General features: G+C 48.7%; 2 protein-coding genes and 1 long non-coding RNA gene across 5 annotated transcripts; 2 read left to right on the forward strand and 1 right to left on the reverse strand.

Annotated features, from left to right (window-relative positions):
- The first annotated feature begins 38 nt into the window (after positions 1 to 38).
- On the forward strand, positions 39 to 8,926 carry PHF5A (PHD finger protein 5A). 2 transcript variants are annotated; one of them, XM_061205899.1, is made up of 5 exons: positions 39 to 133; positions 268 to 511; positions 941 to 964; positions 1,465 to 1,631; positions 8,179 to 8,926. In XM_061205899.1, the coding sequence occupies exons 2-5, from the start codon at positions 460 to 462 to the stop codon at positions 8,266 to 8,268; spliced, it is 333 nt and encodes a 110-aa protein (XP_061061882.1). In that variant the 5' UTR covers positions 39 to 133; positions 268 to 459; the 3' UTR covers positions 8,269 to 8,926. The 2 variants fall into 2 exon arrangements, with proteins under 2 accessions (XP_061061882.1, XP_061061883.1); XM_061205900.1 differs by lacking the exon at positions 941 to 964.
- Positions 8,927 to 13,851: 4,925 nt separating this feature from the next.
- On the reverse strand, positions 13,852 to 15,465 carry LOC133100441 (uncharacterized). The gene is made up of 3 exons (XR_009702486.1): positions 14,991 to 15,465; positions 14,766 to 14,834; positions 13,852 to 13,884 (listed from the first exon to the last, which is right to left on the reverse strand). It is a non-coding gene; the product is annotated as an uncharacterized LOC133100441 (long non-coding RNA).
- Positions 15,466 to 16,223: 758 nt separating this feature from the next.
- On the forward strand, positions 16,224 to 26,629 carry TOB2 (transducer of ERBB2, 2). Of its 2 annotated transcripts, none has more exons than XM_061204509.1 (2): positions 16,224 to 16,644; positions 22,681 to 26,629. In XM_061204509.1, the coding sequence occupies exon 2, from the start codon at positions 22,777 to 22,779 to the stop codon at positions 23,812 to 23,814; it is 1,038 nt and encodes a 345-aa protein (XP_061060492.1). In that variant the 5' UTR covers positions 16,224 to 16,644; positions 22,681 to 22,776; the 3' UTR covers positions 23,815 to 26,629. The 2 variants fall into 2 exon arrangements, with proteins under 2 accessions (XP_061060492.1, XP_061060491.1); XM_061204508.1 differs by having other exon boundaries at positions 16,224 to 16,640.
- The last annotated feature ends 417 nt before the right edge of the window (positions 26,630 to 27,046 follow it).

Genomic DNA, 27,046 nt, shown 5'->3' on the forward strand with positions numbered 1-27,046 from the left:
CCTGAAGAGAAACGCAACACCGTGAAGGCTGGGCCTCCGCAGAGGCGCCGAGTCGTGTGAGCGCCTTGGGCGGAGCTCCCGTGTGAGGAACCTACAGGGGAGAGGACAAAGCTGCATAAAAACACTTGCGGAAGTAAATACCGGGAACGAAGATGTCTTATCGAAGTGCAAGCTTCATCTTTGCACTTTGCAATTTGTATTTTCCATTCAGATCTCTAACGGTTTTTTGTTTTTTTTTTTTTTTGATGACTTTCATGCACCTGCCAGGACCTGACTCCCCAGTTAGGACGGAAACTTGTCTTTGAAATGTGATCGCGCGAGAACGACCGGGCCTTGGTGCAAAGATTGTAAACGCTGATGGAAGCCTAGAGAACCAATCACGGCGACCAGGAGGCAGGAACAATGGAGGTTAAAGGTCGGCCGGAAGTTCCCTAAGTTTCCGGTGGCAGAGAGGGAGTTATGGCTAAACATCACCCGGACTTGATCTTTTGCCGCAAGCAGGCTGGTGTTGGTGAGACGGCCTCCTGCCCCCGACTGTCTCGGTGGGGATGGTATTAGAACCTGAGGAGTTCGGGGTTCCCATCACTTCCTTAGGGTCTTGCCTCGGGGGCGCCACGTTTCCCGCCTCACGGTCGGTAGTGTAGGAGCGCGTGGGTTTGTGGTCTCTGATGAAAAGAGGGCGGGGCGTGCATGCTAGGAGCCGGAGGCGGGCTGCCGGGATGGGGTCCGGAGAAATTCTCAGTTTGCCCAGGACCTGGGAGGGGCTTCGGGAGGGTGTGGATTTGGTTCGGATTGAAGTTTATGAGGATAAGATGGAAAGACTCCCTCAGGGCTCACTGCAGTCCCTGCTCCTGTCCCCACCTCAAGCTCGAGGATGTTTGTCCCCTTTTCGTCAAAACCTTAATCCTAATTGTACTCTTTACCGTCTTTCATCTTGCAGCCATTGGAAGACTGTGTGAAAAATGTGAGTGGAACACGCCTCCCCAGACAGCCCACCCGTCCCACTCAGTTTCTGTGGAGCCAGCCAACGGGCATTTCCAGCGGTGCCACTAAGAGGGCTTTGAGTAGATGTGACTGGAAGCGTGTTAACACAATGCCAGGCTGCAACTAAAGGCCACCACCCCACTCCAACTTGCACATTTTAGACACTAATTTGAGAAAAATCTCTAGCTGTGGACCAGAAGTAGCATGACCCCGTCCCCAACACACACAGCGTTCTGCCAGTTAATCATATAGACTTACCTGCCAGGTGCTATTCTAAGCTCTTTACCCATTAGTTGATTGACTTTTCCTGTGTGTTGTGGAGATTGAGTTGGACACTAGGTAAGCCCAGTTTTGTGATGCCAGAGAAGCGGGCCCTAAAGTCACCATCAGAAGACCAGTGTATTTCCCCATTAGCAGGAGGAGGGCAAAGGACTTGAAGTACTTGCAAGTGGGCATAACTCCATTCTCTTTTCCTCACAGGTGATGGCAAGTGTGTGATCTGTGACTCCTATGTGCGTCCCTGCACCCTGGTGCGCATATGTGATGAATGTAACTACGGCTCTTACCAGGGACGCTGTGTGATCTGTGGAGGCCCCGGGGTTTCGGATGCCTATTATTGTAAGGAGTGCACCATCCAGGAGAAAGATGTGAGTATATACTAAGCTTTTCATCTGATCCTTCCTTTTATTTAGTAACACTTTGCCATCCACTCCTATGGTCTATAGATTACTATGTTCATCTAGTCATCTAGGTTATAATTTCTTCAAGGTCTGTGAGCCATACTGGATGTAGTCCAACAAAACGCACTTATTTTGCATCAAGGACAAAAATGCAAGAGAAGCAAATGTTTGTCAACACTAGCAATTTGGAAAGCCCTCTCTTCCTTTGACGTCTCTCTCTCTCATTATTTTTTTTTCTCTCATTATTTTTATTCAGAAATAATATCCTTTTTTTTTTTTTTTTTTGGCCACCCCCCCATGGCTTGTGGGATCTTAGTTCCCCAACCAGGGATTGAACCCAGGCCACGGCAGTGAAAGCCCAGAATCCTAACCACTAGGCCACCAGGGAATTCCCAATAGCTTGCATTTTTAAGTCCTAGCACAGTGCATGGTGTGTAATAGCCACTCAGTAATTCTCTTAACTATCATTAAGGACTATTTGGGTGGATGTAGTGACTTCTGAACTTGAGACAATTCAAGTTGATTTCAGTTCTAAGTGGCTAGAGAATGCTTTTGGTTTGATTTTGCAGAATTGATTGCAATTCTTCTTATGACATTTTTGCCCCTTGACATTGTGTGGTGGCAGTGGGTAGTAATCCAACTTCTTGAGCCAGATGCCAGGGTAGAGGGCTGTAGGTCTATACCAAAAGTAGGCTTCTTGGGGAGAGGGGTGGGAAACCCATGATTCAGCTTTTATTCTTCTTATGACACAATAAAAGGAAGTGATACACTGCCAATAGGCTAGTATAAGGTATTTGGTTACCTAATCTAGGATAAGGCGTAAGGCAAAAGATAAATAATTCTTGGGACTTCCCTGGTGGTCCAGTGGCTAAGACTCTGCACTCCTAATGCAGGGGACCCGGGTTTGATCCCTGCTCAGGGCAGTAGATCCCACATGCTGCAACTAAGAGTTTGCATGCTGCAATTAAAAGAGCCTGTAGGGCTTCCCTGGTGGCGCAGTGGTTGGGAGTCTGCCTGCCAATGCAGGGGACACGAGTTCGGGCCCTGGTCTGGGAGGATCCCACGTGCTGCGGAGCAACTGGGCCCGTCAGCCACAACTACTGAGCCTGCGCGTCTGGAGCTCGTGCTCCGCAACAAGAGAGGCCGCGATAGTGAGAGGCCCGTGCACCGCGATGAAGAGTGGCCCCCGCTTGCCGCAACTAGAGAAAGCCCTTGCACAGAAACGAAGACCCAACACAGCCATAAATAAATAAATAAATAGATAGATAGATAGATAGATAGATAGATAGATAGGAATTCCTTTAAAAAAAAAAAAGTTCTAAAAAAAATAAAAATAAAAAAATAAAAGGGCCTGCAACTAAAAGATGCTGCATGCCCCAATGAAGATCCAGCAGATGGCAACAAAGATCCTGCGTGCGGCAACTAAGACCCAATGCAACCAAATAAATAAATAGATAAATAAATAAAATCTTTAAAAATAAAATAATTTTTTTTTTTTTTTTGGTCTGCGTTGCCTGGCTGTGGAATCTTAGTTCCCGGACCAGGGATGAAACCCAGGCCCCCTACAATGGAAGCACACAGTCCTAACCACTGGCCCACCAGGGAATTCCCAAAAGATAAATAATTCTTAATATTTCCTTATGCAAAGAGTAGGTATTTATATACACACACACGCGCGCTCTTTCTCTTATTCTTCACAATAGCTTTGTTAAATAGGGATTATTATTATCTCCATTTACAGCCCCTCACCCAGCTAATAAGTGGCAAGTCCAAGCTGTCTGACTAAAGCTAGTGGTGTCCTTTCATAAGTCCTTTTTTTTTTCTTTAACCCAATTTATTATTTATTTATTTATTTTTGGTTTTGTTGGGTCTTCGTTGCTGTGTGCAGGCTTTCTCTAGTTGCGGCAAGCAGGGGCTACTCTTAATTGCAGTGCGCAGGCTTCTCATTGCGGTGGCTTCTCTTGTTGCGGAGCACGGGCTCTAGGCGCGCGGGCTTCAGTAGTTGCAGCACGTGGGCTCAGTAGTTGTGGCTCGTGGGCTCTAGAGCGCAGGCTCAGTGGTTGTGGCGCACAGGTTTAGTTGCTCCGCGGCATGTGGGATCTTCCCGGACCAGGGCTCGAACCTGTGTCCCCTGCATTGGCAGGTGGATTCTTAACCACTGCGCCACCAGGGAAGTCCCCTTTCATAAGTCTTTTTAATGGGATGTGCCTGTGTTGAGGAGAAACAATTCAGCCACCTCAGCAATCTTTGCATTTGGATCCTGTCTACCTCTAATAAGTGGGATATATCAGACCAGATAAAACTTTCTTAACATCATTAATTCTTCTGTTATTTAGGGAGATGAGAAAGGTCATAGATAAAGTACCAGAAACATAATTTCAGTTGGTGATTTGAACATCCTCTTGTCCTAAACTCTGATTTGCATTTACCTTTGACCGTCAAATCATACCCTGCTTGATCTGATCCACCAGCTAGGTGACACTCCCTTTATAGAAAGGACCTTGGTTTGTGTATTTGTCTCCCCTTTTCCCTAGTTCTTGGTACAGTCCCTGGTATGTACTGTAAGTATGGTCCACATTTTTGTTGCTACCTCTGTAAATCATCCATAGGGTTCCCCCTACAGAGTGTCTGGTATATAGTAGGTGTTTGGTAATTATTTATAGCCTGTATACCACGGTGAGACAATATCAGTGAAGAGAAAGTACAAACAATTCTTAAACTAGCTAAAACTAGCTAAAGAGTCCATTAAGGACAACATTTTCTTGAACTTTTCCATGGTTGTAGCTAGAGGTTTTGTTTTTTTGCAGCTAGAGTTCTTATCTGGCATATGCTTGGCAACCAGAGAGTGCTTAATAAATGTTAATTGCTGTCTGATTCCTCTGCATGCGGTATGTGACCTGATCTCTCTGGATCCTTGTGCCTCATTCTGCCCCTGAGAATTATTCTAGATGTCACCACTTCCTCTACTTCACGTGTACAGGAATGTTCTGAGGATATTTGAGATGGTATCTAGCTCACATTTACTCAGCAATAGTTTCCAAGGAACACAAAACAGTCCAGTGATATGATCCAGCCTCTCAGCCTTACAGGTCATCATGTAGATTAAGTGCCTAAGACTTTCCTATGCAGAAATCTTCCTGCAACCAAAGCAACCCCTGTTATTGTTCTCTTTCTGCAACTTCCATAATTTATAAGGAAATTAGACCAATAAACTAAGCTGGGTGTTCTCCATAGTTTTTGAAAGCTTCAAGAATACTCAGGATTTGGGGACAATATCTGTGGGCATTGCTGCCAGAGGACAAATTTGTTTCTTTGCTTTTTTTAAAAATTTATTTATTTATTTTTGGCTGCTACTCTTCGTTGCGGTGCGCAGGCCTCTCATTGTGGTGGCTTCTGTTGCTGCGGAGCACGGGCTCTAGGCACGTGGGCTTCAGTAATTGTGGCTCTCGGGCTTAGCTGCTCCGCAGCATGCGGGATCCCCCCAGACCAGGGCTTGAACCAGTGTCTCCTGCGTTGGCAGGCGGACTCCCAACCACTTCGTCACCAGGGAAGTCCCTTTTTTTTTTTGAAAGAAATACTTTGTCCTATCTAAAGTGAAGCTTTGGGCTTCCCTGGTGGCGCAGTGGTTAAGAATCCGCCTGCCAAAGCAGGGGACACGGGTTCAAGCCCTGCTCCGGGAAGATCCCACATAGTTGCTCCACGGCATGTGGGATCTTCCCGGACCAAGGCTTGAACCTGTGTCCCCTGCATTGGCAGGTGGATTCTTAGCCACTGTGCCACCAGGGAAGTCCCTAGCATTGGTTTTTAAGTATTACTTGAAAGTCCTGGATTTTCACCAGGCCCAGGTCCAGGATAATTTTTGTAGCTTGCTTTTGTGACATAGAAACAGACTTGACATACAGCCCTCCTCAGAAAGGAAATCCATAGGCATTGAGTTCTCCTTGGTGGTTGCTACAGGAGCCCATCTTAGGCTTCTCCTGGGGATGTTTTAATGGACATGTTTAGTATAATGAAAACAAGCACTTGGCAGTCTAGTGTCTACTTTTTTTGTGAAATTTTAGAAATGAAGTGGCCATTAAACATGGACATTCAATTCAAGCCATAGCTACCTAAAATAAAAGCTCCCCATGCTCAGGATGGGAAAATCTGTCATACTCTGGGAGGACTGAGAAAGGATGAAATCTGTATTCAGGCGTACAATTGCTAAAAGAGCTACTACCATCAGGCAGACATTTGCAGGTTGTTTTTTATGTGCTCCCTAGCTCAACTCACAAATACTCTCTGTACTGCCCTTCGAGGTTTCTTAACAGTCCTTCCATCTTCCTTTTCATGCTTTCCATTCACAGGCGTATTCACAAAAGCCAGCCAGTTCCAATGCACACATCCTCACCTCTTCACAGCATTGGTGGAATTTGGGAACAACCACGAGGCCCACGGGAGATGTGTAGAAAATAAAAAACAGGAGTTTAGGCAAGAAAACAGGAAACTTATAAGCAGTGAGAGAAAATGCCATAAAAGCCAAAGAGCTAATAATCCAATGCGTTGGTTTTCTGATTTTTTTTTCAACTTTTTAACATGTAGAGTCCCATCTTCAAAAAGTATCTTACACAGAAGCCACGTGTGTATGTGTGTGTCTGTGTGTTAGGTTGAACCATCATGAAATTGCTGATATTTATTTTTGGCAATTTCTTATAATTTATTAAGGGCTGGTTATATGCTAGGCATTGTTCTAAGTATATTGATTCTTAATTCTGTAAGGTCGGTTCTACCATTGTAGTAATTTAATATGTGACTAAAAAGAGACACAAGGAGGTTAATAACAACTTTTCAAAATTCAGGTGACCTATCTCCAGAGCCTACAACCTTTTTTTTTTGTTTTTTTGTTTTTTTTGGCTACGTTGGGTCTTCGTTGCTGAGCGCGGGCTTTCTCTAGTTGTGGCGAGCAGGGGCTACTCTTCGTTGCGGTGCGCAGGCTTCTCATCGCAGTGGCTTCCCGTTGCAGAGCACAGGCTCTGGGTGCGCGGGCTCAGTAGTTGTGGTGCACGGGCTTAGTTGCTCTGAGGCATGTGGGATCTTCCCGGACCAGGGCTTGAACCCATGTCCCCTGCATTGGCAGGTGGATTCTTAACCACTGCACCACCAGGGAAGTCCCTACAATCTTAATATGAGTGAGAACACAGCTGCACAGATTGGGGGATGAGTCCTACTGTCACCTGGCACCTCTCAGGACTCTCTAGGGCTCTATAAATACAGTTCATATACATTGACCTGATCCAGTCATCTTATTTTATAGTTGGATACAAATCCAGACAGAAGAGGTTTGCCCACAGTCACACAAGTCAGTGAGGCAGAGTAAGCCTGAACAGGCTATCATCATCATACCATAAAATTTCAAAGCATCCCTAAAGGGCTTAAAGCACTGTTGTGTTTAATAGCAGGCTACCTGAGGCCAGGAGAGGCAGCTCTTCCCACATTTGTACCAGGACTTGCAGTACAGATTACGTGGCTTACTTGAGTTCACCTAGCAAGCCATTGGTGGGGCTGGGCCCACAACCTGGCTTGCTTAGCACACCAAGCTCCACAGATGGTAGTTCTCAGTGTAATACATGGTACGTGTTTTCTAGAAAATAATGAAATGTTAGTGTTGGCTTTGTGTGGTTTCAGAGATTTTTGTACAGTGTTGATATCAGTCCCCAAAAAGAGAAATCAGCTGAATTAGAAATGAGATGCCTAAGGACTTGATTCATTCATTCATTCTATAGCCCAGTGTCACAGGAAACAGCTACCTTTGACATGGGTGTTTAATAAAATCATGAGATCTAAGAAGGTTTCTTCCAGTAGCAATTCCCCCAATTTTCCTCCCATCATCCCAAATCAACTGATGGAGTCATCATTCCTGCAAAACACAGCTTCCCAAGGGCTTCACTGAAACCACTCAAGCTCACAAAATGGCCAGGGGAGTGTGTCACTACACATCAGAGTATGAGCCGTCAACAGCTGTCTCTGGCACAGGAGCACTCTTCCCCCAAGACCATGTGTCCGGTTAAGTGAATTAATACGGACACATCAAACTCAGTATTCTCTTATGATATTTAAAATGTAAGGTACTATTTCCTAAAGTCTTTAGTTTTTTTTCCCTTGGTATTTCCTCCTTTCTTGGGATAGTGAAAGAGAGCTAGGAAGCTTGAGCTGTAGATGATTATTACCATTTCTTACCTCTCACTTGGAGAAAATCCTTTGAACACCTTAAAGAGTTTTAGATTCTACCTCCACTATATCATATTAGTAACAGAAGTGGGCTAAGAATCCAACATTATAAGTGCAGGCCACTGGATAAACGGTGGACAGGCCCTGGGCACATTCTAGGTGTTTAGTAAATACTTGATTGATCAAATAGGACAATTGAACTGGTAAGATGAATGGCTAAACCATTAATCCAAAAGTTATTTTTATCTTAAATCCCTCTCAGTTCAAGCTCAGAGACTTTTAACAACTTATCTATTCTGTTTTCCAGAGAGATGGTTGCCCAAAGATTGTCAATTTGGGGAGCTCTAAGACAGATCTCTTTTATGAACGCAAAAAATATGGCTTCAAGAAGAGGTGATTGGTGGGCTGCCTCTTCCTCCCCCCGTCAAGCTGCTGCAGCTGCCAAAAGAAATGCCTACAGAAAGGAAATGGAGCACACAGCATCACCTGAATTGCCTATTAGTACACTGGCACCTTTCCACCCTTTCCTCTCCTCTCACCCAGCCATGGTAGGAATGGAAAAAAAGATTCTTCGCAGAGCACTCTGGCAGACTGTACCACAGACAAAGTAATAGATTGATTCATGGCATTCCTAAAATTCAAGAAGCAAGTCTGTGTTAATCCACATCGAGAAGTTCTGTACACCAAAAGCTTCTAAAACAGGAATGATATATCATTTCAGTCTTCTGTTTGAGGAGCTGGCTGTGAGGCTGGCTGCAGTGAGAAGCATGGCCTTGCAGCAGCTCTGATGGCAGCTGTCCTTGATGAAACATCTGCAGTGCGGTGGGGGCTCTCAGAACAGTCAGTGTGGGCATTTCATCTTGTAACACCCACCAGCTGGTGCTGCTTCATGTAATATTTCTTCTAAAAATTGGAAACCCTTTCTGTTGCTGTTGTATTCATAAAGTAGGTGTTTATTTTCTGGTAGTCAGCCCCTTCCCAATTTAATTTTAACTCTAGGAATTTTAGTCACCCAGGAATTTGTGATTCAAAATAAAGGTATTGGGATTCATTAAGCACCTTGTTCTCTTATTACTACTGGAATTCAAAACCACCCATGCCTTTTATGATAGGTAAACCAAAGTTATTTTTAGAAACTTTGCTGTTTCCCCTTCCTGTCCGACTTGAATTTTGAACTGAAGAGATGGCTTCCAGTAATGGTGAAGGGAATGAGACAAAATGTACTCGAATGAGTTAGGAGAGCTGAACTTGGTTGATTTGTTTCACAAAGAGCATATATACTCACATTAAGGATATGAGGGGAGGGATTTCCCCAGTGGTGCAGTGGTTAAGACTACGCACTTCCAATGCAGGGGACATGGGTTCAGCCCCTGGTCGGGGAACTAAGATCCCACACGCCTCTCAGTGCAGCCCCTCCACCAGAAAAAAAAAGGATACGGGAGGTTTGTTTCAGTAAATTCAAATTCAGACGCATCCTTTACCCTAACTCAACTACCTGTACTTTTTGTCTGCTAGAGGCAATAAGCAAGTTATCCTGAGGAGCCACATTCATAATTGGAGACTTCCAGTCAAGTAGGTCTTTGACACCATGAATTTGAAAAAGGTTGTGAGTCCTGCAGAATCCAGGGGCCTGGCCCGATGTTACACTGCAACTCAGTGGCAGATCCAAGTTGAGATGAGAGCTTTCTGACTTCCTATCAGGGTTTTATCTTGGATCAATAAAACTTGGTTATTTGTCATGTATTGAGTGTCCAAAATAGAATTAAGATAATCTCTGCCTTTAAGGAATTTAATAATCGAGCTTGCCAGAAATAGCTCAGTGTAACACAGGGGATGCACAAAAGAAGGGTTCTGGGCCTCGCATGGGGTACCTCGGGAAGGCTAGGGGAAGGCCACAGCCATAGGGCTGCCATGAGGGCTCCTTTCAGTTCCTCAAACTGCCGTTTTCCTTCCTGCCGCAGTGCTTTTTACCTGTTTTTTACCTCTAAAGCTCTGCTTCCCTTCTGCTCAGCTAACTCCTACTCATCCTTCAGACCTTAGCTAAGTATATTTCCTAAAAGATGCCTCATCCAACCCCCAATCTAAGTTCCTCTTGTTATACTCCCACATAGCACCATAAGCATTTTGTTTATAGCATTTGGTAATATTGACTGTCATCTACTAGGCTGTGTTCCATGATGGCAGGAAGCAAGTCTGTTCTGCCCAGCAGGTAGCAGGTTCTCAGTATTGAATGAATAACTGAAGTCATAGAAACCAGATAATAAACTGGGCTTTGAAGGCCATGTTGGAACCTACAGGCAAAGGGGCTAGCGTCTGCAGATAAAGATATTTGTGTGGGGGAAACAGTTTGAATGGGGTGATGTGTTTGGGGAGCTCTGAGCAGTTCTAAAGCATCAGGTGAGGGTTATGGTATATCAAACGAGTTGCAGAAACCAGATAATTTTCAGATTATAACTAGAATCTGTCATTTGATTCTATAGTAACTTTAGTTTTAATGTGTAATATAAGTCAAAATGTTTTGTTTTGCTAAACAAATCAATTTCTAAAATTTGTTTATTGGGACTTCCCTGGCAGTGGTTCAGACTCTGTGCTTCCAATGCAGGGGGCACAGGTTCAATCCCTGGTGGGAGAACTAAGATCCCACATGCCACGTGGTATGGTCCCCCCGCCAAAAAAAACATTTATTAACCACCTTGGTACACATAACATCTTGCATCTCCAGATGTTTGAAAAGCTACTCCTTACTTTCAGCAAAACACCACCTTAACTGTGCTCTGTGAGTCTTAGTGTGTATGCCTCTAAAAGTTCTTGCAAGGGAGCTTAAAATTTAATGTGCGGTAGGATTTCCACACTGATAAGCAACAGGACAAGTTCAACCTCAGTCCGGTGAATTCTGCTGAACTCTGTTCCTCTGTCACCTAATTTTATAATCCCATTCTCCATTTGTTTGCTCTCTGAGGCCAAGAGAATGATACAATACAACGAATAAGTTAAAAACGCCTTAGATAAACAGCGTTCAAGTTCAAATCCTTAGTTATCCTCTACCTTGGACTTTAGAGTAAGTCCTTTTCAGTTTTAAAAATTAGAATAATGATAATACTAAATTCTCTATTGGGAAAACATTGCTTACAAGCTGAATTTTAACCTCTAATAGTATATAGTTCTGTGAAAAGAATTAGAATAATGATCTCAGCCAACTGTGTATGGCCACAAAAAATCAGAATGGGCTTAAAAATTATTGCTTTTCTCCATTGTTGAAATAAGCACTACCTACACAGGTCTAGTTGAAATAACTGAACTCATCATAGTCTAAGAAAGTGGTTCCATTTCCTGGGTTTATGATTATTAAGTATTCAGTGTTTGATACATTCATTTCTAGGATCTAAAAAGGATGGGTGTCTTCCAGCTTCTCAGATATACTCTGTACACATATGGTAATTTAATCTCCTTTAAACATTGCACTTTACATGTGCTCTTGCTCAAAAGAAAAAAAAGTATAAAGAGAAATGTGTGGGCTTTATAATCGGTCCTGTATTTGAATTCTAATCTGCTATTGACCTTTAGTGAGGTTTTCGGTGCTTTTTTTTTTCTTATCTATTAAATAAGGATATTAATGCCTCCCTCTTTGGGTTGTAAGGATTAAATATGACCTCGTAAGTGCCTGACCCTTACTGAGAAGGCTTCACATCATAAATGGTAGCTCTTTTACAATGGGCCTTTACTTCATAGATAAACATTTAAGTTCTAGCATTGAAGATCCTCCATATGGTTCCCTCTCTTCCCTATCCCTCAGGTTTTCCTCTATTCATTCTCTGCTGTTCATTAGGCAGCTGAAGGGAATTCCTCACACACAGCCCATCTTCTTGGCTCTCTATTTCCTTTGTTTGAAATACCATTCCACCACCGTCACATCATCCAGCCAAGTCTGTACCTTTTCCTTCTAAGCGCCTAACATCTCTTGAATGCTTCCAGATGCACCATACCCCACAACAATCTCTCATGCCTAGTACATATGTATAACAAAAATTTCATGAAACATTTACTGTGTGTACAGTATTTTCAATTTATTCTGTTCTAAAAAAGAAAAAAAAAGGGGTCACAAATTCAGGAGTCTGGGTGAGTAATATAAGTGATTAAAAGGGAGGGGTGGGACTTCCCTGGCGGCCCAGTGGTTAAGACTCTGCCCTTCCATTGCAGGGGTCACGGGTTCCACCCCCAGTTAGGGAACTAAGATCCCATATGCCGAGCGTTGCCGCCAAGAAAAAAGAAAAGCATGATGATCAACGGTATGTGGCACTGGGCCTCAGTGTCTGGGGGACAATAGGGAGTGGTAGGGACCTTGGAATCAGAGAGCACAGGCCCTGTCTAGAGAAGACAGTTGCTGTTCAAGTCCAGACAATTGCCAGCTTGAATACCCAGTGTTAACAGATCTTTTGAATTTAGGACAAGTGGCAAATTAAGATATTTTTGTGCAATCTCCCAAGTTTTAAGTGTTGCCAACTCATTTTTTTTTTTGGATGGGGACCATTTTTAAAGTCTTTATTGAACTTGTTACAATATTGCTTCTGCTTTTGTTTTTTTATGTTTTGGTTTTTTGGCCCCGAGGCTTGTGGGATCTTAGCTCCCCGACCAGGGATCGGACACCCCCCCCCCCTGCATTGAAAGGTGAAGTCTTAACCACTGGACCACCAGGGAAGTCCCTGTCAACTCATTTTTGAAATTTTAATGTGTCAGTATATGCCAAGGCAATACATCCACCAGATGTGGACCTTGGCCTGCCAATTAGCAGCTTCTAAATTAAGAAAATTAACTTCCCAGGGAATCAAATTCAACTGACTAAATTTCAAAGAGATTGTATGTCACTATATTTTGACCTGTAGCTCTTTAAAGTTTGAAGCAAGGACATAAAGGTGAAAGATTCTTTGCCTTGGTTGGAATTTTCCTGCCTTTAAAAAAAAAAAAAAAAGGTCTCCAGTTCCCATCTTTTCCCAGTTATTCAGTTCCTTATCAACTCTATCCCCAAGTGGCCTCTCTGCCACCACCAAGGCTACAATGATACTTTCTTTGAACACGGTAGTTTTAGTGCCTTAGCCAAAGACAGGTTTGTTCACTTACCTTGTTTACTAGAATTCACTCACATCAGGTCAATACATAGCAAATCGTTTGCCCTTGGCATCCATCCAATCACTCTTCTCCAAAGCTAATTTCTGTTGTGGCTGTCTTTGCTCCTGCCCAGTTGGAGGAGTGGATCTGAAGAATCAAACTGAGAAACTATTTTCTTGGATAACTTAAAAGAAACTACAAAATTTCTCACCCCAACATGTGTATATGAGAGAGTGACTCACCCCTGAGAGTTAATTGAGGCTAATTATGACTAGCCTGACTTGTCACAACAAAACATCTGGCATAACTTGCTTACTCTCAGACAGGGGAGCTGCCTCCACCCTCTCCCCAAGCACACGCTTACTCCTGAAGCTCACCATTTTGAAAACAAAGCGTATGCCTTTCAACGTATGATTATTCCAAATGGGAGGGGACTCTGGAATGCTTGAGTAGGAATTCAGCTCACAATTAAGCCCTGGCAAGATGAAATCACACGTTGGGGAGAGAAAAAACGTCCTCCTCACCGCATGATAAATGGAGACATCAGCAGTTAAGAATGGTGATTACCTTTTTCCCCCTCTATTTTATTTTTTCCTATTTATATGCTAACCCTTTACCCAGGAATGCCATTTACCAAGGAAGCTGGATTTCTCAGTTTTGTTTCAGTGATATTGCTCAAGGCTGGTGTGTTTTCAGCACTGCAGGGGAGATTCGAATAAATATAGGAACGCGCAAAGATTCAACACCTTCCTTCCAGGGATTCACTCCGCTCTCCCACAGCCTGCAGTGAACGGTAGGAAATGTATACCCTTTATCTACTTATATGGACTCCATCCCTCCTTCCTGTGATACCCTAGGAGAATTCGTTTCAACTCACCCTCACCATTCTCATCCTGTCTTGTAAGGTTTCCTATTGGGAAATACACAATGAACTGAGCACAGCACATGTAGGATGCAATTTGGCCAGAACGGTGACTTTTAATTAAGAATAGTACCTATTTGAGACAGGCTTTACATACAGTATCATATTTAATCCCCGCACGATCTCCATTTTAAGGATGAGAAAACAGGTTTGATGATGTAAAGAGATTTGTTGCCATTAAATCAAGATAAAACAGTTGGTGGCGGAACTGGGATTCAAACCCACCTATTTCCACAGCTGCCTCTAATAAATGACTACAAATACCAGCATCCCTTGCAATGCCCCAATGCGCAAACGCACTCTCCCTAAGGGCCACGCTCCTTGGCTCTCGGCCCCCACTTCCCCGTCTTAGAGGTTGGATCGAACACCCAATCAGATGCTGCCGCTCCCTCTTCCCCACCAATGGGAAGGCTGTTGCTAACGTACCGGTTATATTTTTAGCTCTCCAGTACTCTGGCACCCTGAGTCGGCTGGGTCTCGCTGCCCCGTTGGAACTCGCGACGCGAGGGGAGGAGAGAGGAGGGGAGGGGAGGAGAAGGGAAGGGGAGGGGAACGAGGTGAAGAAGGAAAAAGAAGGGGAGGGGCGGAGTGGGGCTAGGGGGAGGGAGCGTGTGTGTGACGCTCTGGCACTCGCTGACGCACAAGCAAGTAGTCCCTTGAGGTGCCCCAGGGGCTGAAGCGCTCAGAGTGTGGGGGATGGGAGCTCTCGGGCTCAGGCTCCCTCCCCTTTTCTGTCCCCTTGGAGTTTGCCCTCCAGTCCAGCGTTTCTCTACAGCAAAGAAAGCGCATTTAAACCCGCACGCTACCGTTGCTCTCTGCCCTTGCCAAAAAAAGTGATCAAGGAAAAAAAAAAAAAAAAAACTGCAAACCGTTCGTAGCTGGAAACTTTCGCATCTCGCCATCCCACGTGGGTTTGGCGGCTGTTGGGCTGGAACCGTCTGGAATGAAAATAAAGGCCGGGGGTGGGGAGAGTTGGGGAATGGCCGATTGAAGAAGGGATGGGAAGACTTCAGGCGCAAGCTCCCAGCGGCCCCGGGCTTTACCACCTGGCAGTCCAGTCAGCCTATGACCTCACTGGGCACAGGCCTCCCTACCTTCAACTCCGCGCCCCGCACAGTCACAAAGTAGCCGAGTGGCCCGCGTTGCCATAGCCCGGGCCGGGGGCGCCGAGCGCGCGAGGGTGCCGGGTTCGGCGAACCTGGGTCAGCCGCCCGAGGGACCGTCGGGTGCGCAAGCGCGGCGCCTCTAGCACGGGCAGGCGCCACCCCCGCCGGCGGGGGCTGTTACTAGAAGAAATGTGGCTCTGGTGGCCCTTAGTGAGGGTCGCCGACCTGGGAGAAACCACGGGTGCGTCCGCAGAGGGGCTGAGCCCCGCCCGGAGCGGGCAGGGGACGGGCTCGCGCGCCTGAGCGGAACCGGCGCTGGCCCTGTCCGCGCCGCGAGGTTAACGGGCGCCAGAGGCGGCAAGCGTGAAGGTTCATGTGTCGCTCAGCTCCTTTTCCTGGCCGTTCGGCCTCTCCTCGCCCCCTCTTCCTCCCGCTCTGCCCGGGCCCAGGTTTCCCCCTCGCCCTTCCCTCGACGTTACGCGTCCCCCAACGAGGCACGAGGAGCTCGGAAGATTCGGGCTAAGCCGCGTTGATAGAGGTCCGAAACCTTTACAGAGTTCGAGTCGTCCCCTCAGCTCCCCCACCCGCGAAGAGACCGTATCTGGGGCGGTGCGAGCGCCACGGGGAAGGTCGGACGGTCAGAGTTCCAGAGCTGGAGCGACTCGCCGAGGTGGCCTGCGGGGACGGTTCGGACGAGCATACGAACCGTCGGCGCCGGGGCAGGTGCAGGGCCGAAGATACAGCGGGAAAACTCCCTTCCCCGCGACATCCATTCAGCCAACACACCTAAAGTGAGCAACTGAGTCCCAGGCCAGGCCCCTGCCCTCCCGAGCTCGCTGTCTACCTAGGGAAACACCTAACACGATGAGCACGATTTGAGTGGCTTGGGACATGAAGAAAATAACTGCGAAGCAGCGTCGTGATGGGGAGGGAAGGCGGACCGCGTTACACAGGCCGGCCAGAAGCAGCAAACGTTTGAGCCGGGATCTGAGTGATGAGACAAACAGGGCGGCCGCCCGAGGGTGGGACGAGGGCGGTGGCCGGGCACCCACGGATTCCATTCGGAGCCGCGCGCCGCGAGCCCTGAAGGGTTAAGCAGTCCGCCGGCTGGGAAGTAGTCCCGGCCCGGCGCTCGGCCCCGCCCCTGCAGGGCGGAGGGACGCATCACGCAGGGGTGGGGAAGCCGGATCCGTGCGCAGGGTTGCTAAGGGTGAAACTTTTCATTGACTTTGCTCACTTCGGACCGGGGCGCGGGAAGGTGTAGGTTGTCGGCGGAGAGAAGCGAGTGGCTCGGACGACGCGGGGCCAGAAGGGCAAGACCGTCCGCTGGCCACAGCCGGGACCGTCTTCCGCCCCGCGACACGAGCCACCCTCCGGTCCTCCATCCCCGTGCCGTCGCCGCCGGCCGGCCCGCCCGCCTTCTGTCCCCCGCCGCTGAGCTCGACCTCCAAAAAGCTGAAAAAATTATTATTGAGAGTCATAGCCCATACCCCCTCACTCGCTCCCCCATCCTCAACGAAAAAAAGGACACATCGGCTCCCGAGAAGGGAGAGCGACCTCCGCCCCGCGCCCAGGACCGCCCTGGAGGAAGAAGCCGCCCCGCGGCCGGCACACCGCCCCGCCGCCGCGGAGACCCGAGTGAGTGAGTGGGGGGCGTGCGGGCGGGGGGCCCCCCCCGAGACCCAACAGGCCCGACGCCTTCCCCCACCCCCGCCCCCCTCCCGCTCTCCGCTTTGGTGGACGCTCCACGTTGCTGTCGCCCCCCCTTTACACCTGGCCAACATTTTCCTTTCCCCTTCCACCTCCCCACTGGACCCCACCTTTTCCCCGTGCTCTTTTCCTCACGTGTGCTCTCATCCTGGGGTATCCCAGAGCCCCTTTCTTTCCCTGTTCCAAGTGTGGCCACCTTCTGGGTGCGGTGCATTTCCTCCCTTTTCCCTCCGTTCTTCATATCCTAGAGAGTCGCTAGATTTTCCTCGTTCCCCGCGAAAACGTAATTCCCACCACCATTAAATAAAATCAGAAGAAGGAAGGGGATCCAGGCCTTGTTTTTCTGCTTTTCCCGTGTGCGGGGAAAGAGGGTGGTAATAATTAATAGGGTTTATTTTTGGCCCTGTGGAGCCTGAGGGATGGAGGGTGGACACCCCCCTTTTGGACCGGTCAGTGGTGACTGTCCTCTGGCTGCCGAGCCAGAAATTACCATTTGGCTTGAGCTCTTTATCCTCGTTAGTGTTTTATGGGAAAACTGGGCGGAAAAAAGTACCCTTACAGCAGCATCAGTGAGTGGATTCTGGTTGACCCTGGTGAGGTGCCTGGGAGGAAGAGCCTTACTCCTAAGCTCCTGTCCAGAGGATGGACTGTGCCCTTGACCAGAAAGGGAGGGGGAGGAGGAGGGAACAGAGAGAGGAGGGGCAGCTGGCAGCCCTTTCCCACCCCCTAGAGGAACCAGAACCCCACACAGTAGGCGTCAACTCGTGGGCTAGCCGAGCGGGGTCCCGGGTGTCTGCTCAGTATCTAACCTTTTTTTTCTTCTTCCTACCCACGCTACCCTGGGAGTGGGTCCCTCATCTTTGATTTAACAGCAGAAAAACACCCCTATTGCTTTCTTGGGTGCCTGCCCCCATCCCCCTCTTAAGCGGGGGGGGAGAGAAGCTTGTGTGGGAGGAAGGATTAGGGAGGTTTAACACCCTGCAGGGGAGCTTTGCCGAGGATCTGCTAAGTCTGGTCAATAGAGCAGGCCTTGCAGTGGGAGGAGACTCACAAATAATTTTAAGTATTAGAAAATGTTGTCAGATGTAGTTTTTCCTTCCCTGCCCGGAACTCTTTCCCATTACCTAGCCGGGTCTGGTTACTCGGACTTGGATTAGAAGAGGGGTGAGGTTTGGGCCCTGCTGGCGTCGGGCCTTCTGATTGTCGGCCCAGCGCCTCCCCGCAGCTTAAAACTGGGAATTTCTTTGGCCGAGAGGACGGGAGAACTGGGTTTATTCCTGCCGTTCCATTCCTGGTTGTGAGGTGCTACAGCAGAGCCCGCTGGTCGTTAAGTGAAAAGGCTCTTTTCTCTTTGAATCCACCGTCCCTACGGCAACTCCAAAGGGAAACCACCCAGCCCAAGGAATACAGATTAAGTGGCAGGGGGTTGGGGAGGGGGAGGGATGTGACTCCTATCTATCCCAGCCTACCGCGTTCACCCAGAAAATACTCATTAGAAGCTGTTCGTTAATTCAACGGTCTTGCGAGGCAGTGAAGAGAGAGGAAGAAAGAAAAGTTCAGTTTTTTGGGAAGCCGAGACCTGGATATGGTGGGCGACACAATACGGGGAGTAGGCCTTATGGGTAGAATTTATATAAAAATGTATTAGGCGGTGGGCGGGGGAGGGGGAGGGGGCGCCAGTCTGCCACAGCGCGCATGTGCATCGGAAACTTTTCCTCGGTTCTCCCACCCTCCGCCACCTCCCCTTACCGGGCATGCGTAGTTCCCCGGCTGAGTCTTCGCAAAGTACGCAGGGAAGTGTAGTGTGCAGAGAAAGTAGGTCGTTTGCTCCGACCCGAGCGTGAGGTTTCTGAAGACTACAATTCCCAGAGTGCAGAGCGCACCTTTGCCCCCGGCCTCCCCGTGTATGTTGGGGTTCAGTCAAGTCTTCCTGGCTTCAGAGGAAGCTGGAGAGCCCTAGAAAGGGCCTTTTTTTTTTTTTTGGCCGCCCAGCGGGGTTTTGTGGGATCTTAGTTCCCAACCGGGGATGGAACCCAGGCCGTCGGCAGTCAGAGCATGGAGTCCTAACCACTGGACCGCCAGGGAATTCCCAAAAGGGCCCTCTTAGTCGGAGGGAGTCTTGTAGTCAGACTTGGGCTTGCACAGGCCATGTTTCGGGGAGATGGTGTGGGACACTGGGCGGGGTGGTGCAGTCAGTTGGCACAAGTCCTGGTAGCCTTTCAACCACACCCACCCGTCTGCCTCCGCGACCAGTGTGGTGGGGCCACCCCCTGTCCCGCCAGAGCCGGGCTCCCACTGCCCAGCACCCGGTCTGTGACACCTACTGGTCTTGTCAAAATTGAGGACCCTGAGTCCTCTTTCCACACTCATTTGAATCTGGTAGTGCTTGATTGTCCTATGATTTGGATGTTAAGGCTTGAGGTGCCTGAATATTTTACAGGTGCTCAGGGTTTGGGGGCCCAGTGGGTTCCCTCACTATCCCTCCTTTTCCCCTTTAAAACAACTTTTTCTTCCTAAAAACCGTCCTTCGAGTTTTTGTCAGAAGTTCTGTGGCGTCTCCATTTACCATATCGTTGACTTGCAGCCTCCTTCCAGCTTCTTTCTTCCCCCTTTTTTGACATTCTCTTGAGCACTTACTCCTTTAAAACTCAACACAGAGATCTGAATCCAGGATGAACTTTGTTGCTGGAAGTAAAGCAAATGAAGGAGGATAAGATTCTAAATAAAAGGGGACAGAATTTTACTCTCATATTTGCAACCTTTTAATATATTGACAAAAGGTAGATTTTGCTGTTGTTAAGCACTTAGCCTTTTTTTTTCTTTTTGCCACATTTCTGGCCTTTTGTGCCTGAGTCAGGGTTGGAGAAAGTCTTTGAGTCCTCTCCTGCGGCTTAACTTGAATCTACTTGTTCCTTTTATTGAAGGGTGGTTATTTTTAAGCTATCTAATTTTACCACATTGTATGAATATTTAATATATAAGCTCTAGAATTTGTCCAATAGCCTTTAAAAAATGAACAAACTGATGTGAGTGGTCACTCCTATCTTTAGTTAAAGACAGCACCAGTGCTTTAATCCTCTGTTCCGTAAGCTTCTTGAAGTCAAAATTAGAGCCTGAGCTGCTAGAGCAGAAAATCTCATTCTGGTTGTCCGGCGTTTTTGTAAGGTTCCACCCCACAGCCATCTGGCCTGGCCTGTTCTCCAATTGAAGAAGCGAAGGTGGCATTATCTACTTCTGATTTGTGCAGCAGCATCACTGAGGTATAAATTGGTGTGCTGCTTTTTTTTTTTTAATAAATTTATTTATTTATTATTTATTTATTTTTGGCTGCGTTGGGTCTTCGTTGCTGTGCGCAGGCTTTCTCTAGTTGTGGCGAGCGGGGGCTACTCTTCATTGCAGTGCGCGGGCTTCTCATTGCGGTGGCTTCTCTCGTTGTGGAGCACGGGCTCTAGGCTCACGGGCTTCAGTAGTTGTGGCACGCGGGCTCAGTATCTGTGGCTCGTGGGCTTTAGAGCGCAGGCTCAGTAGTTGTGGCGCACAGGCTTAGTTGCTCTGCAGCATGTGGGATCTTCCCAGACCAGGGCTCGAACCCGTATCCCGTGCATTGGCAGGTGGATTCTTAACCACTGCGCCACCAGGGAAACCCCTGGCGTGCAGCTTTAGTTGCTAATGCTGCAGAAAATGGTTAGCTAGACAGGGCTGATGACAGTGATTCTATTGTATTTTGGGGTGGGAGGCTTATTTCCCAATGACTTTGGCCTGCATTTAAAATGCTCCCATTCTGAGGCTGAACTGTTCAGGGGAGGTGATTTAGAAGGCAGTTACGCAGCAGAGTTTGAGAAGGCATAGCAGGGTGCAGGAGCCCTTTGGACCGTGTGGCATGCCAAGAGGCCATGTGGTGCCTTGGGAGAAGGGTCATATGTCATGTTCAAGTTTTACTTTTCAAAAATACTTTGAAGACACTGTCTTTAACTCCAGGCCCATTCTTAGGAACCAGTGCCAACTTTCTTTACAACTATTTAGTCTCCTGTGTGTTGGACACTTCTAGTGGGCCACTGTGGCCCTTACAGACCTTCGTTCTTGAGGGGAGGCCCATGGTCCTGGTGGCTATCTTTGCATCTGGTGATGAATCCAATCCTCAAAAACAGAAAGCTCCTTATCTTTATCATTCTTCTTCTCTTTAAACCTAGAAGGACCCTGGAATTGATCTTTGGCGACCAGGAATAGACATCTGAAGACACGTGGAGATTGTCTGTATTGGAGGCTGGGATAGATGGGGAGAAAAGAGTCACCTGAATCCTGAGCCTCCCTGTGGAGGGCTCAGGAGAGGCCATGCTCGTGGCACTACTTTTGATGCCCCACGTGACCCTTTGTCTACTCAGACCTGAAGTGAGGGTGGGGCTAGACATGGCCAGTGTCATCAGATACTCCACATTAACCCAGTGCGTTTTCTCTGATATTCACCCCGGAGAGCTTTGCCTGAGGATTCCATCCTTGAAACGCCCTGGGGAGCCATGGTCCCAGGCCTTAGAATTACAGTGTAGCGAGTTGGGTCAGGTGTTCAGAAAGCTCAAGATCCTCAAGCCTAGAATTAGCACCTGGATACTGTGTGCTGGACCCAGAAGGGATTTTAATCAAAATCCAGCTCCAGGGACAAAAGATGGCCTTGACGGATCGTGAATCAGTCTTGTCTCTGTGCTGAGCTCAGCAGCACATTCTCACCCAGAGGTCTGGTTAGGAACATGTTCTGGCTCTGTCAGCCCTCAAAGATGGCCCTTTTCAGTTCAGTTCTCCCATGTCATGAGCCTGGATCTGTCCTTTTGGAGAAAGTGAGGCAATTAGGATCACTGGCTCTCAGGACCTCACAGATCATCTTCCTGAGAAATGAGGCTGGTGCAGACCTCAGGAATAAACCTTTTTGACCTCTGTGGATCTGGCTGTGAGAGAATCCCAAAATAACAAGCTGAGTGTTTATGTTGGGCTGCCTCCTCTCCAGGGATCTCCAAACACGTGATAAATCTGGTCTGGTGCCAAGGACAGGTGGTCAGACAGTCCCTGGGAGACTGAGTGATGATGGGTCCCCAGCTGGAGGCTGTAGGGTGATGGAAAATTTCTTCTCTCTGCCCGCCTCATCACCTACACTCTAGCCAGAAACTATAGAGATTTCCCTCAGGCCACACCAGTACTGCTCTTAAGGCTTTGTTGGCCTACAGGGCCCGTTTCCCTCTCCTTTCCTCTGCTTCCCTAGGGCAGCCCCTAGTCAGTAGTTTCCTTGTTGGTCCATGCCTCTGATTGTGATAGGTCTTGACTTTTTCCTGGGGATCATGCCCCAGTCTCCATTCTTGGAGGCTGTCTGGATGGAAATGCTCGCCTTGGTTACACTGTTCTGCAAAAGAATCAGCTCTGCAAACCCAGAGTGAGCCAGAGCACACGCACACCCAGGCAGTTCAGGATAACAAATTGGATGTGATTGGAGTCCCAGCCTCCCGTGAAAAGTTGGCAGTGCTGCTTCCTGTTCAGTGACCTGTATCCCTTTCCATTTAAGGGGTTGAAACTAAAGATTTTAAACTCCTGTCTTGGCCTGCGACAGTTTGGGGGTGGGACTTCACCGAGATATTGCAGAGACAAGTTAGCAAGAGCCTTCCCTTCTCCATCTGATTTAGGAGCTCAATTTTTTTGGTGTCACTCATAAAGTGACCTGAAGTCTCAAAATAGTGGAAACCACAGTACCCCTATTTCTTTAGAAGTACTTAAAAATATTTATCAAGTGCCGACTAAAATTTCATGTTACTGATGAAACTAAGGCTCAGCAAAAAGTGACTTTCCCACAGTCACACATATAAACCTGTCACTAGTGGAGCAGAAATGGGACCCTGGGGCCATGTGATCCAAAGTTGGTGCTTTTCTGTCTGATCCCCCCTGGCTTTCTGCATATCTACTCATGAAGCCTTTCTTTCTCATTTTTCAGCGTTGTCTGGAGCCCAAGGCTGCCCACCTTACATTTCCTACCACTGTCCTTGGCTTGTGCACGTGCCTGTGCTGATTCTCTGCCTAGGAAAGGACGATGCAGCTGGAGATCAAAGTGGCCCTGAACTTCATCATCTCCTACCTGTACAACAAGCTGCCCCGGCGCCGGGCAGACCTGTTTGGTGAGGAGCTAGAGCGACTCTTGAAAAAGAAATATGAAGGCCACTGGTACCCTGACAAGCCACTGAAGGGCTCTGGCTTCCGCTGTGTCCACATCGGGGAGATAGTGGACCCCGTGGTGGAGCTGGCTGCCAAGCGGAGTGGGCTGGCGGTGGAGGATGTGCGGGCCAACGTGCCCGAGGAGCTGAGCGTCTGGATCGACCCTTTCGAGGTGTCCTACCAGATTGGTGAGAAGGGGGCTGTGAAAGTGCTCTACCTGGATGACAGCGAGGGCTGTGTTGCCCCAGAGCTGGACAAGGAGATCAAGAGCAGCTTCAATCCCGATGCCCAGGTGTTTGTGCCCATCGGCAGCCAGGACAGCTCCCTGTCCAACTCCCCGTCACCGTCCTTTGGCCAGTCGCCCAGCCCCACCTTCATGCCCCGCTCCACTCAGCCCATCACTTTCACCACCGCCTCCTTCGCAGCCACCAAGTTTGGCTCCACCAAGATGAAGAAGGGGGGCGGGGCAGCGGGTGGGGGTGGGGGGGCCGGGGGCGGGGCAAATGGCCAGCAGATCCCCCCGCAGCAGCCCCGCATGGCCCGCTCTCCCACCAACAGCCTGCTGAAGCAGAAGAGCCTCTCTCTGTCTCTGCATTCACTGAACTTCATCGCCACCAACCCAGCCCCTCAGTCCCAGCTCTCACCCAATGCCAAGGAATTCGTGTACAACGGCGGTGGCTCTCCCAGCCTCTTCTGTGATGGGGCCGATGGCCAGGGCAGTGGCACCCCGGCCCCCTTCGGGGGCGGTGGGGCTGGCACCTGCAACAGCAGCAGCTTCGACATGGCCCAGGTATTTGGAGGGGGCGCCAACAGCCTCTTCTTGGAGAAGACGCCCTTCGTGGAAGGCCTCAGCTACAACCTGAACACCATGCAGTATCCCAGCCAGCCGTTTCAGCCCGTCGTGCTGGCCAACTGACCGCCCACCTGCCCGTGGGGCCAGGAGCACCCAAGACCACAGAAAAGAGAAAGGAAAGGAAAGGCCAAAAAAAAGAGGAAAAGAAAAATACACAAAAAGATTTCCAATCTGCTCACTCTAACTTCTAGAAACAAGATCCAGCCCAGGCATGGAGTGGGAGGGGGCTCCTGAAGCACCGAACCGTGTTTAGCTCAGCCCCCCTGCTGTTCTCCTGCCTGCCTCTGATTTATCTGGTTGGTTTGGGTTTTATATTTCTTTTTCTTTTTTTCTTTTTTACATGTAGTTTTCTATATAACATCTTTAATTAGTGGCTTCCTGTGCTAAGAATGGTCCAGATGTGAATTGCTGCTCCCTGCTCCCTCCCTCCCTCCCACCCTCCCTCCTTCCCTCCTTCACACGCCTGGTTTAGGGTTGGTGTGTCCCAGCTCACAGGGAAGGAAGAACCGCGGCTGGGGCCTCAGAATAGGGAGAGACTGCCCCGTGTCACTGCCGTCATCAACCAGCTGTCCTCTCACTCAAAGCCATCCAACCTCAGCAGGCCTTCTCGGGCCCTGCCACCCAGATAGGTCTGACTCCAGCCCCCGCTTCCTCTCAGGCCTGGGCCCTAGGGAGCTGCCAGCTGGCTACTTGCCACCCTCCCCCTAGAGCTGAAGTCTGTGACTCCAGGGAGGTTAGGACTCTGTCTGGTGTCCCTTTCATCTCTGTCCTGTGGCCCCATGCCACCATTCCCACCTGGCCCAGACCATCACCGAGGCCCTGGAGACCCAGCCATTGGCACATGTGGCTCTCTCATGTAGCCCCTCCTTTCCTGGGCCTGAGTTCGTGGGTAGGGAGGTGGGGTGAGTGCAGGTGTGCGTGTGCATGCGTGCGTGCGTGATTTGCTCTCCTGTTTTAAAGGATTCCGAGCCATGTGAAACTTCCCCTCTGGATGTGATTCCGGGTTGCAGCAAGTGTTTATTTATGTGTGAGGGTGGGGAATGCACTGGGGGTGGGTTGTCAGTCCTTTTGTGGGGTGCTTCACGTGGCGGCGCGAGACTGTGGCTGAGCCTGACGCTCCCAGAGGAAAGCGCTGCAGAAGGAACTGGTTTCCAGACTGCGGAGGGATCTGCACTTTTGTTTGTTTTTGACCAAAAAAAAAAAAAAGGTTAGCAGTGAGGGGCTGAGGGAATACCCAGCCTCTGATACCTAAGAGAAGTCCCTGGACTCGGACCCTCCTATTGTGTGACCTTAGCCCAGGGTGGGAAACGCTCACCTGAGCGCCGTGGGGGGTGGGAGTTTTGGGTCAGTGCCTGTAGTGGGCAGTCCAAAGCCTTGAATTGAGACTTTCGTCTTTTGGCTGTAGATGTTGCTTTAATACATTTCTTCCCCTGCCTGCTTGAGAACCTTTTGGTACCTCTTGCCATCCCCTCACTGCCAGACCCAGGCCCACTGGGCCCGATGCTGTGAGGAATGATCTCGAGCAGGCTGGGCTGGACAGGCGCTTGGCCACGGCAGGGGGCGTGTCTGGGTTCTTGAAGAGCCCTCCCCACCTCTGCTGGAGAGAAGTTACCTTGACCCAACCCTAGTGGGCTAGCTTCCACGCCATGACGCTTTGGCAAGCGGGCACGTAGCATCAGGGCCCCCATCACCAGAAAGTACCAAAGCCTTTGGCACCCCACCCTCTCCTCCCCAGCGACCCCAAGTGGGCAACTGCTGTGGCAGCAGGTCCGGCCCAGACAGCCGCTGCCAGCCTCCTCTCCCTACAGTGGGCACCAGCTCTACCTCCCCGCGCGGGGCGATGCCCTGGCTCCTCGGCCCGGCACCGTCTGTCCCCCCTAGACTTCTCAGGGGCCGGCCCAGTGTGGGCCACCCTCTCCCTACCCTCAGCTCCCGCACAGGTGACAGGCCCAGGCTGCTCTCTGGGAAAGGTTGGATGCTGCCTTATGCCCCCTTCCAGCCCCTCTTCCCCCACTCATGCACACAGGCACCCACCACACCCTGGGTGGCTTGTTCCTCACCACATCCGGGAGGGGGAGACCAACCCCTTAGTGTCTTTTGAAATACGAAGAAAAATGTGTGATCAGGAGCATGACTCCTGTGCTGGGCTCTTGGGCCCACTTCAGTCTGTCTGTCTCAAATCTAGGCATTTTTGCTTCAATTTTATTTCTTTTTTAAGAAAACAAAACAAAAGTCTGCACTAATTTACCTGGTTTCGTAGGAAAACTTTTTTTTTTATTTTTTACATTTTTTGGTGTCCGTTTGTATTGAATAATTTGCTACATTTGTAAAATGTAAGAGGTATATATAATATATGTATATTTCTAACGTAAAAGTAATCTTTTTCTTTTCAAGATTTTTTCTTAAGAGGAGAGAAAGATATTTTTTCAGGAAAAACAAACTTTAAAATAAAAAAAGAGGAGAATAAAACCTATTTCTCCCCTTTCCCCATCCTCTCTCTCTCTACCCCTCTTTCCCAGGAACAAGTCAAAAGGTGGATCGTCTTGTAAAGAAAGTAAACTTTTAGTCCAGAATGATGTCTTTTTCTCAATGCAGTGAGCTGTAGATTCTCTAGTTTGACCCCTGGGGATGGGAAGGGGGGCACTGAGGCAACATGGAGAGGAGCTCGGGGGAGCAGGGTAATGAATTTGTTTTCTTTAGTGAAGGAGGAATACAATCAAGCGTTTTGTATTCAGAATGTTGTGCAATATTTTGGAATGGAACATTGGTGTGTTTAGAGATTTAGTTTAAAAACAAAACAAAAAGATTGATCAAATCTGTACAGTTTATATTGTTCCAGATTTTTTTAAGTTTGTATTAAAAGCATGGTATATAATAACCTTCTGCTTGCTCCCTGCTTGTTTTGTTTCTGGGGCCCCTTTTGGGATAGGGAGAGTTGGAGTGACCCAGCCCCTGTTAACTTCACGAAACGATTGGTCATCCTCACCTGACCCCTGGGTAGGCACAGTGTCACAGGCCCCCTTTTACCACCTCTCCCCTTGGCACAGGACACTTCAGGGTGCCCACTCCCACAGGGCCTTTTCCACACTGGAAGCAGGTTCCATGAGGTTGGGAACTGCCCCCGCTCCCTCTGCTGACCGGTGGTGAGAACAGGACACACCTCTTCATGGAATCGCAGCGGAGGGAGGGATCAGCCTCCAGCCTGCTCTCCGTCTAGTATTTGGCCATCAGAGACCACTAGACCCTTAGGAGTGGGCAAGGATGAGAAGAGCCTACCTAGGTCAGGTTCCGTCCA

The sequence above is a fragment of the Eubalaena glacialis genome, chromosome 11 (assembly GCF_028564815.1).
Source record: "Eubalaena glacialis isolate mEubGla1 chromosome 11, mEubGla1.1.hap2.+ XY, whole genome shotgun sequence".
NCBI classification, from domain to species: domain Eukaryota; kingdom Metazoa; phylum Chordata; class Mammalia; order Artiodactyla; family Balaenidae; genus Eubalaena; species Eubalaena glacialis.